The sequence below is a fragment of the Gossypium raimondii genome, chromosome 3 (assembly GCF_025698545.1).
Source record: "Gossypium raimondii isolate GPD5lz chromosome 3, ASM2569854v1, whole genome shotgun sequence".
Taxonomy (NCBI): domain Eukaryota; kingdom Viridiplantae; phylum Streptophyta; class Magnoliopsida; order Malvales; family Malvaceae; genus Gossypium; species Gossypium raimondii.
The window spans coordinates 45,717,995-45,729,009 of record NC_068567.1 but is presented as its reverse complement, the minus strand read 5'-3'; the positions used below and the strand labels follow the sequence as shown (position 1 = coordinate 45,729,009).

The 11,015-nt window shown below is 34.1% G+C and overlaps 1 protein-coding gene across 1 annotated transcript; it reads right to left on the bottom strand.

Moving 5' to 3' along the window:
- Positions 1–1,005: 1,005 nt before the first annotated feature.
- Positions 1,006–8,600, bottom strand: LOC105794434 (auxin efflux carrier component 3-like). The gene is given in 8 exon segments (XM_052628424.1): positions 1,006–1,131; positions 1,205–1,229; positions 5,121–5,126; positions 7,545–7,592; positions 7,683–7,853; positions 7,932–8,017; positions 8,136–8,227; positions 8,229–8,600. Coding segments are annotated over 8 exon segments (522 nt in total). The 5' UTR covers positions 8,256–8,600; the 3' UTR covers positions 1,006–1,064.
- Positions 8,601–11,015: the final 2,415 nt, after the last annotated feature.

Below are 11,015 nucleotides of genomic sequence, written 5' to 3'. Positions count from 1 at the left end.
ATAGAGTAACAAGGTAGCTGATAGTTTAGCTAACATGACGTTCTCAAGACCTTTGGGGAGAAATATATATATATATATATATATATAACCACTTATTGAAGTACTTCAGTTACTGATGATTAAGCTAGAAGGAATTTACCTTATCTAATTTAGTTTTGGTTTTATACCTCTTTTGTACCAAAAAAATTAATAAAATAAAACGAATTGTGTGGTAATTTTATTAGTATATTTAATGAAAAGCCAACAAGTGGGTTAAAAAGTGCTTCACTGGATATGGGATTTTGGGTTTTATTCTTTTCCATTTGCGTGAAATGTCATTGTCTAAAACCAAATCTCTAATTAAGGGTGAAAGACTGACTAATCAGCAATAAACTCCTTTTGGATCTTTTTCATAATCATAAAACAATATCCTAAAACAGCTTAAAAGTACACAAACCAAAGCAACACGACAACCGCAAATAATTGCTGCTTCTACGGACGATCAAAACCAACACTAACAACAAAACAGATACTCATTTTTACTAATCTATTATTAAAAGAAATATATAGAAAATCCCTTTTTTTCCCCTTCTACTTGATTTCATTAATCATATCCCTTTGTCGATTTGCAAATACAAAGACATTAAACTTTACAACAAAGCATAATATCAAGTGGAAACAACCCTGGTTTTGCTCTTTAATGTCTCCCATATTGTGCTGGTTTAATTGGTTGGATATTCCATTAAGGGTGGGTTTAGATAGGCGATTGGGTGCGGTGCGGTACATTTAGTTTACTTTTTGTCTTACGCTACAGTATCACTACAGTATCTAATCTTATTGCTACCGCTGTTTTTACATTAACCGTAAGTAAACGCATCGCCCATCCAAACTTACCCTAAGTCAATTACCTTTACCTAAGCATTAGCTCCAAATAGTTTGGAGCCCTTTGGCAAATTATTTTGTAATGGAAGTTTCTTTCCCGGGAAATCCTCGTGCTTTTGATTAAGGATGTAATCCAATTTTGATGAATGCTTGCTCCCAAACGTATAACACCCCTCCTATGACTGAAAAACAAAAGAAAAGCCTCACAGCTCTAGAAGAATGTAGTACACCAGTGTTATCGGTAATGCTATCAACATCCCAAAAATAACCCTGCACGTTTGCACTTCAAGATATCAGTTCTGATTATACATATTCCGATTTTCAAGTACGTTAATATACTTACGCGATGCTAAGAATTGCAGGGTGAACTCCTTGGCGAATACAAACACTACACCAGAATAGGCTTTTGGCGGCACTTTTTGCGGCGTTTGGAACAAAAGCGCCACAAAAAATAGAGCATTAGCGGCGATTTAGCCAAAGCGCCGCTAAAGGTAGAGCATCAGCGGCGTTTATACGGAAGCGCCGCTAAAAATAGGAATTAACGGCGTTTTATATAAAGCGCCACAAAAAACCTAAGACGAACGGCGTCGTTTTTTGCGAATTTTTAAACATTTAGCGGCGTTTTTGTCTAAGCGCTAATGCTCAGTCTATAGCGGCGTTTTGTCTAAGCGCCGCTAATGCTCGGGTCTATAGCGGCGTTTTTGTCTAAGCACCGCTAATGCTCGGGTCTATAGCGGCATTTTCGTATAAGCGCCGCTAATGCTCCGAGTCTTTAGCGGCGCTTTCGTCTCAGCGCCGCTAATGCTCCGAGTCTTTAGCGGCGTTTTCGTCTAAGCGTTGATAATGCTCTGTGTCTATAGCGGCGTTTTCGCCTATGCGCCGCTAATGCTCGGGTCTTTAGCGGCGTTTTTATATATGCGCCGCTAATTCTCCTGTATTCAGTGGCGTTTGTATCTAAGCGCCGCGAATGTATTAATCTTTAGCGGCGTTTTTGCCGAAGCGCCGCTAATAGTAACAAAAATCTTATAAGTTGAAATAATTAATATTTTGTTCTATTTATTATATATATATAGTGGGACAATTTACATTTAAATTATAATTAACAAATAATATTGATTAATAAAAAAAGTTTTTATTAAAGAGAAGTCGTATATATGTAACAGCTAACTATTTATAACAGTTGATTTAAACTAATTTACTAGAGAAAATGTATTAAATTATGAATAAAATAAAATATAGTAAAACTTAAATTGTTGTATTAATGTAAATAGTAAATTAAAAATAGAATTAACTTTTTATAAGGGTAATAAATTAATTTTGGTAGTACGTATATATTGTTCGACTAATTTATATATATTTTAACAATAATTATTGACTATATATTTAATTTAATTATGATTATATATATATTAAAGATTTAGGATTTTTTTATGGATGGTATTTTAATGAGTACGGGTATAGATTTAAGGTAATTGGGGATTTAAGGTTAATTAAGGGTTAGAGGTTTTGGGGTTTGAGATTTAGGGTTAATTTCAACGGTTATGTGTTAGGGTTTAATTAATTAGATTTGTTTTTTATCATTTTTATGGTGATCAATATATACGTTCTTATATATTTGTAAAATAGATATTCAAGAATAAATTTAATATATTGAATATTATAATAGGTAGATTATGATCACTTTATGCATGTCGATTAATCGATAATTATCAATATGTTCACAATTTTGTGAAAACGCCACCGCTTGTTTGTGGAATTGAAAATTTTAAGGTTTAGGTGTTAGCTAGGGGGATTTAGGGTTTAAGGGTTATGCTTTAGGGGTTAGGGGATTTAGGGGTAAGGGGCTAGGGGGTTATGGATTTGGGCCGGGTTTAGGGTTTCAACGGTTATGTTAGAGTTAAGTTATTAGATTAATTTAGTTTTATCAAATATGTTCTTATATATATATTTCTAAAATATATAATATATAATAAATTTAATATATTGAAATTATGAGTATATAGTTTAAATTTATTTATTTATCAATAAAATTAAATATTATAAATTTCAAACTTTATACAAAAAATAAATATTATAAATGTAATATTACAAATTATTAAAAGTTTTATTACTATTAATTATTGTTTAATCAATTATAACTATTTTATATATGATTATTAAAGATTTAGGGATTATTTCTGATGGCCGTGCTATTTTAAAGATTAGGGGGTATATATGGATTTAAGGTTTGGGATATAGGGTTAGGGGTTTAAGTTTTACGAGTTACGGGCTAAGGGTTAGTGGTTTAGAATTTATGGTTTAGGGTTTCAGGGGTCAGATAAGGATTTTAATTAGGTTAGTTTAGATTAATTTCTTTAAATAATGTTTTAAAAAACCAAATTAAAGTACCAATTGATATCAATTATATTAATGTTTTTGTCATTTAAATATTATTTTAAATAGAATTAAGTTTAATAAGTTAAAAAATAGTTTGAAATATGCATTAAAGCTTTATTAAACGGCGCCGTTTCAGATTATAACTTCAATTTGTAGTGGCGTTTTTTGGAAACGCCGGAAATATACAAGAAATAGTGGCGTTTTCCTAACAAACGCCGGAATGGTGTCTTAAAATTTTGGCAAAACGACGCCGTTTCTGTTCCGCGTGTTTTTACTTATCATTTTCTGTAAGGCGTAACACAAATGTAAATGTAATCGAGAGGAGAAAACGAAAGCTATAATATCGAAAGAGAAAATACAAAGGAAAAAAGGGAGAGGAGAACTCATAAATCGGGTGAAACGAAGCAACAGTTGAGCTAATCTTGACAGGATACCATCAAAGTTGCGGAATTTGTGGTGAAAAAGGTAAGCTTTTTGTCTTTTAAATCGCTGTATCTTGATTTAGGGTTTGGGTTAAGTGTAATTTGGGAAACTGGGGTTTAAATAATAAATTCAATCACCAACCTTTGGCCTGTTTGTTTGGGAATTCGGGGAATTTCGGCGTTTTTGCGTGTCAAGGGTTTGGGAATTTGGGAATTTCCTTTAGTGTTCCCCCAAGTCAAATTTCCACGATTTCATTTCCCCAATTTCCCAACTTCTTTTCCCCCAATTTCCCCCAAGTTATTCTTCCCCAAAGTATTTTCCCCAATTTCCCAATTGCTCAATCCCTTTCTGATAGCCGAACAACATTATTTTCTGGTATCGATGGACTTCCCCTTTCCCGTATTTTTTTGTGCATTTTGGGTTTGGATCAATGGCAATTCATTTTTGTAACATTGGCTTAGGGGAGAGCTCAATAGATTCACTTTCACTATCCCTTTACATGTTTTGGTTTTGGTTAGTCTTACTGACGTATTTGCCATCTATGATATTCGAGTTAAATGAGATGAGTGTTGGGTATGAATTCGAGTTAAATGAGATTAGTGTTAGGTATGAATATATGTATATTTTGAAATTTAAAATTTATGTCTGCATGTTTTGTCATAAAAAATTATATGCATATTGTATATTTTAAACTGCTGCTTTCTCTTTATATATGTTATTTCCCTTATTGTTGCTTGGCTCATCTCTGTATAGATGACCCTGTATAATGTTTTCTTAGTCAACTGCAGCAGAAAGTAGACTTTTTGATCAATTGATAAACTGCTGGAAATTCAATCGTGAAGCAATCCCAGGAACTTGCAGCCTCTACTTCCTTGCAGCCTTTACTTCCTTGTGAACTTTAAGAGGTATGTATATTTAATTTGCTAAATTTATTAGTTAAAGCAAATGTTCATCACTTTCTTACTTTAATTATTATGATTATTATTAACTTAATGAGTCCATGAATGAAATCCAAAACTGATGTTAACCAAATTTACTGTAGTTGAATTCATCACTTTGTTAGCTGGTAATTATTGAGTAGTGTAGACACCAAATTTTATTTAAGTCTACCAATTATTGAGTTTAATTTTTCAAATGAAAAGAAAATTCTAAATTCTGAATCAATGTTGATTTGGACAAATTAATTAGAGGACTTTGATTGAATTTGGATCCATTTTCACTATTTGGGTAATGTATGATCCTTTTATTTTTTATGCTAAATACATATATATATTTTTGGCTTTGACCATTAATGTTAGATTTATATAATTCTGAAAATGTATTTTACAATATTTGGTCCATATGACCTTGAGCCTGTTGATGGAGTCAAAGTCGCCAACCACCACTGCCAAGGACAACTCCCTCTCCCATCTTCACCAGCGCCAACTGCTCCAACCTCTACTCCAGCCCTACCATCACACTATTCACTAAATCAGAGTCCAGATCACTACTTCAGCTTGCACCTACCGTCAACCTCACACCCAAAACCCCAGTCAACCCGAACATCATCATAACCAAATCCACTACCAAAGAACCTCGGTAAAAAAACACACCAGATCGCAAGTAAAAAGGAGGAGGGAGAGCAAATACAACCCTTAATCGAAACTACCAAAGCCAGTATAAAAAATTGATAAGGATACAGCTCAACAATTTTCAACCAATTCTCTTATTGATGGCTTCGGTTTAATAAAAAATTGAAGAGTATAACTCAATTAGGATGATCAATTTTAAGAAATAATGTTATATCTTAAATTAAGGTAACAAAACGTGTATGTCATTTATAATACTTGGGTTTAAGTTTCGTTTACATTTACTTTCTTAAGTTGTGTTTTTTGTAGGCGAGATTTGCTCTAGAGGTCTCCGATGCTTATGTAAAGAAGGCATTAAGAGCACTTTAAAGAAAGAATATTTTAAAACAAAAACAACACTCGACGAGAGATTACAAAATGTCCCGCCGGGAATGCTGAGGTACCAGTGGGAAGAGGTCGTTAGATTTTGGACTTCGAAGAAAGGAGAGGTATGTGTAACTTATAAAATTTTGTAATTATTTTGGTGTATAGTATTTCCTAATTAACGTACTAATAATTTCATAATGTAGGATCGTGAACAAGTTGGAAAAGCAGTAGGCAAGAATAAAAATTCACTCACACAAATTGGGTCGAAAAGTTTTATGTGTGTAGCTCATGCAGAGGTATTTTGAAATGCTTTTAATATTGGCAGATATTTATTACTTTCTATCAATTAATATTTTTACTATTGTATTGTAGGAACTGTCGTCCGGTCAAAAAGTTGGACGACTTCAACTTTTTGACATTACACATAGGAAGAAAGATGGAAACCCTATGACTCCTGAAGCTGCAGAAATTATGGTACGTTTGCTTAATACAATTTCACTTGTTTTAATTATTTATATAGTGTTTACTTTCTAATGATTTATTTCATTTATTATAATGCAAATATTGTTAAGTTATGTTGCATTCTTATTTTAATATATATTATGCTCCTATCTATGTGTGATTTATTTTTAGGAAAAATTAAAGAATAAAAAGGCGAGTACGACGTGATTGCATCCAATGATAGTTCGTTTCATATTGACGACATTGATAACTGGATTATCACCGAAGTTTTGGGTCTGAAAGGTATGGTCGGTTCGATTCCAAGGATCTTTTGTTAACCCGTCCCAATATTTTGGATCTAGCTCATAGCAAAGATATGCCTTGGGGAGTCGAAAAGTCAAGTTCGAGGTTAAGAGACCAGATTGCTCGATGCAAGCGACAACAACTGAGCAAATTACACAACTTAAAGCGGAGGCAACATCGAGAGAAGCTGATGTTCAAAAAAGATATGAAGAACTCCAGCTACAACTTAAAGCAGATGCAGCAGCGAGAGAAGCTGAGGTTCAACGAAAGTATGAAGAACTCAAAGACTTAGAGCAGATCTGGCAAAGAAGAGAAGCAGAGGCGGCAGCGAGAGAAGAACAGGCTGCAGCAAGGGAAGCAGAGGCTAAAGCGAGGGAAGCAGAGGCTGCAGCGAGGGAAGCAGAGCAGCGTCAAAAGTTCGATGAACTCTAGCAGCAGCTCCAGAGTATGATGAAGATGTTTCAGCAGTCGCAACAGCCGCCGTCTTAGACTATCGTGTAAATATACTTCAATTTTGACTTTCAATTATCATTTTAACTTTTAACATTTTTGTAAGAATAATACGAATTTGTTTATATTTATTGATATTTATTATATTATTTGTTTAATCCATAGATTTGTTACTTTTATTTGGTTTAGATATGATTTCTTTTGATTTGTTTTTTACAGAGGCGTAAAATATAAAAAAATTTACAATCTGCCAAATTTAGCGGCGTTTTGGTAAAAGCGCTATATAGATTAGGTCTTTAGCGGCGTTTTTTTTTGTTACCGCCTTATATAGACAAAGGGTATTTAGCGTTTTCGGATAAGCGCCGCTATAGATCGAGGTCGATTTGCGCTTCGGATAAGCGCCGCTATAGATCGAGGTCTATTGCGGCGTTTTGGCAAAAGCGCCCAAGGCTATGATCTATAGCGGCGCTTATATAAAAAACGCCGCTAAAGACCCTGATCTATAGCGGCGCTTATCCAGAAAACGCCGCTAAAGACACCAATCTATAGCGGCGGTTATATTAAAAACGCCGCTAAAACTCTTAGTCTTCAGCGGCGTTTGTGATAGAAGCGCCGCTATAGACCAACACCTTTAGCGGCATTTTTTGTGAAAGCGCCGCTACTATCTTTAGCGGCATCTTTTGCGGCATCTTTTGCGGCGCTTATTTGCGGCGCTAAAAAGCGCCGCTAAAGGCCTAAAAAAGCGCCGCTAAAAGCCTGTTTTGGTGTAGTGAAAGGGTACAATTCCTTGTGGGAGAGCAGCCTATTAATTGCAAGAAAATTAACTGAATCAGTTGTGACATTCAAACAAGGGAAATAGTTATGGAGGAAAGGATTTTATTATTATTATTATTATTATTATTATTATTAATGGTAAATAGTTATGGAGGACCGTGCCGCGTAGCCCTACTGCAATGGAAGCAGCAGCCATGACAGCGGGGCCGGTCAATAACCTAACCGCCATGGCAAAGGTAGCTACAGAGTTCCCGCGAGCGATCAACTTGGGTTGCAGGGCCATAAACAGACCTTTTTACCATATTAGAAAAAACACATGAGGATTTTTCCTAGTAAACCATAAATTTGAATGAAGAAGAAAATGCTTACCTAAGCTAAACATGGCCATTCCTAGTCCAGCATCTGACAAGATGGAGATAGATTTCTCTAATATTTTTGGCATACTCACATGCCACCTGCGATTCAAACCCCCCCCAGACCAGTAAATTTATGACGTCTTAAAATATCCAAATAAGGTGAACAAAGTTTGAAGGTTGTATCATTAAAAATTTACTGCCAAAATGATCAGTTCACCTGAAAGTAATTAGGGACCAAACCAGTCCAATGATGCTGCAATACGTGTTGGGCTTTCGGATAAGCTTCCGTCAAACCATGATCAAGATCAAATCGAATCATTACACCCGCGGGAGGCATTTGTTTGCCACCACTGGTAGGTGCTCCAGCAGCGGCCTTAGGGTGGAGCTCCGCTATTGAATTGGACTTCAACTTATTGAGTTCATTGGGTCTGTCGAAATCATTTTTAAATTTTGAAAAACAGAAATCGACTTTTAAAAAAGAAAACTTTGGGAGTCGCCACCGATCTTTTATTAAGGTGTGATCGATTCACCATTAAAAATAAATTTTAGGTCTGCGAGATTTGAGAAAATAGGTCCAGGAGTCGGTTACACACGAGGAAGGGTTAGCACTCTCGTGACGCCCAAAATTGGTACCGGATTGACTGTTTAATGTCTTAATGTCGAAATTTTGAAAAGATTTTAAAATACGATCCTTTGAAAAGAAAATTTTAATAATCGAATTGGAAAATGAGACTTACCCACTTTAAAGAAATAAATCGTCACACTTAGTGAGTTAGAGTGCAACGATTCAATCTTCGAAGATAGATTTGTCTTTTTTAAATTTAAAAAAATTCATACGTTTTGAGAAGAATATTTGGTTATTTGGGTCAATCGAGAAATAGAAACCCAGTAAGTTAGGGTTCAATTTCTTAAAATTCCTAAACACCAAATATTGCCTTTATTTAAAATCGAGATAACAACATGTCATATCCAATAAGTTAGAATCCAACATTTGAAATCTTAAGAATTTTATTTTAACAATTTGTATGGTTTTAATGAAATGCATATTTGATGATATAAATTCATTGAGAAAAATTGAAGCCCAGTAAGTTGGGCACAATTCTCTCGAGAACCCATAAACACCAAACCTTTTAAAGTTTATAAAATAAAACGATTACGATTTTAATAAAATACAACTCTTACAAACGAAAAATGATTGAATAGTGATACATCTAATAATTCAAACTTGAATTAGAAACAATTAAACGAATAATAGGCTAATACAAACACCGATTTAAGTCATATTATACAAACATCCACACCAAAAATTAAGCAACCCATAAATTCATAATCCATTTAATAAAATGGTAATAACAACAAATAGTATGAATATTTGAAACAATTTGATAATGGAGTTAAAATAAATAAATAAACAATAAAAAGTTTGCATAAATTTTAAAAGAGAGAAATATATAAAAAAATGCAATAAAATAAAAGTGAATAGCTTAGCATTAACATTTGCATTTGGATTTATATAAATAAAAAGTATATGCAATAATAATATATAAAAGTTAAATCACTAAAATAAGATAACAAATTTAAAAGGAATAAGGTATTTTTTATGTATAAAAATATCGTTTGAAATTAATAATGTGTTTTTGTATATATACATACGTGTACTAAAATACATGTTATATGTACATATGTATGAAAATATGAGATATTATGAATTTATAGAAAATTAGGTTAACTAATATATATATATATAAATATACTATTAAGATAATATCAACAAATAAAATCAATGATAATAAACCAATTAGTTTAATGAAAGTGGATCTATTTTGAAACCAAACAAAATTTTAAGGGTTAATTTGAAATAAATGAAGCAACATCCGCATTAAAATCATTGAAAATCACAGGGACAATTATAGTAATTAATCGCAAAAATGAAAGTGCTCAAAATAACAAGGAAACGACACACTATAATCGTGGATCAGCTTGCAAACAAAATCAAATGAGTGATTCAAATCAAAAGATTGAAGAAAATCAAATCGAAACCCCACAAAACAATAGGGGCTTGGCGCGCAAATAAGAACCCCCATCAGAGTCCTTTCTCCGGCTTGGGTATCATAACGTTTCCCACTACGCGTATCAGAACCCTTTTCCTGATTTTCTTTTACCATATTGCTCTCAACTTCGTTTCCTAGGATTGTCACATTGCATCCGTAATTCTAGGGGACCATTTTATCATCCTTATATGAGAAATTTGATGGTTTTTGAATTAAAATTTTTGGTGTTATCTGAACCCTAGCCTCATTGCTCTTAGGGCGTGAGATAATGACCACAGGATGAGTCATTTCCGGAGTCTTCGCTGCCAATTCTGATGCTCATATATCTTTTTTACCCTCCACTTCTTCATAAAACCTCATTTCTTTGTCATCCATTATGTTTCGGACCAGAGTCTTGAATCCCTCACATTCTTAAATCTCATGTCCTACTTCACGTTGGAATTCACAATAGTTTTCAGTCTCATATCTTTCTTCAGAATCTGAACTGACTAGTCCTCTCTTCGTCATCTCTCTCCAAACCCATTTCAACGGCGTTTTTACTTCAGCAATGTCACTCTTCACTTCTTCTCCCATACTTTCACTTATCATATTCACCCCCTTATTAGCGTGATTAGGTAGCGGATTCTCTGCGTTAGGCGAGTCATCAAATTTGACAACACCCATGCTGATGAGTCTTTCGACTACCTTCTTGAAAGCCGTGCAATTCTCTATTGAATGCCCTGTAATTCCCACATGGTAATCACATTGTGTGTTCGTATCATACCATTTGGGATACGGGGGTTGCAAAGGGCTTAAGTAAAAAGGAGAAACAACATGTGCATTGAATAAATTCTGATACAACTCCTTATATGACATCGAAATTGGCGTGAACTGGGGCTTCTCAGTATTTTGCCTAGCTCCCGACTCTTGTTTTGATGATCCTTGTTAATTAGCAACCACTTTCCTTGGTTGATTCACTGTAATTGACTTGCTGTAGGCATTCACATTACCTACTTCATTTTCTCTTTTCTTCGGGACTGTCCTTCTATTACTCTCTCCCCCATCTA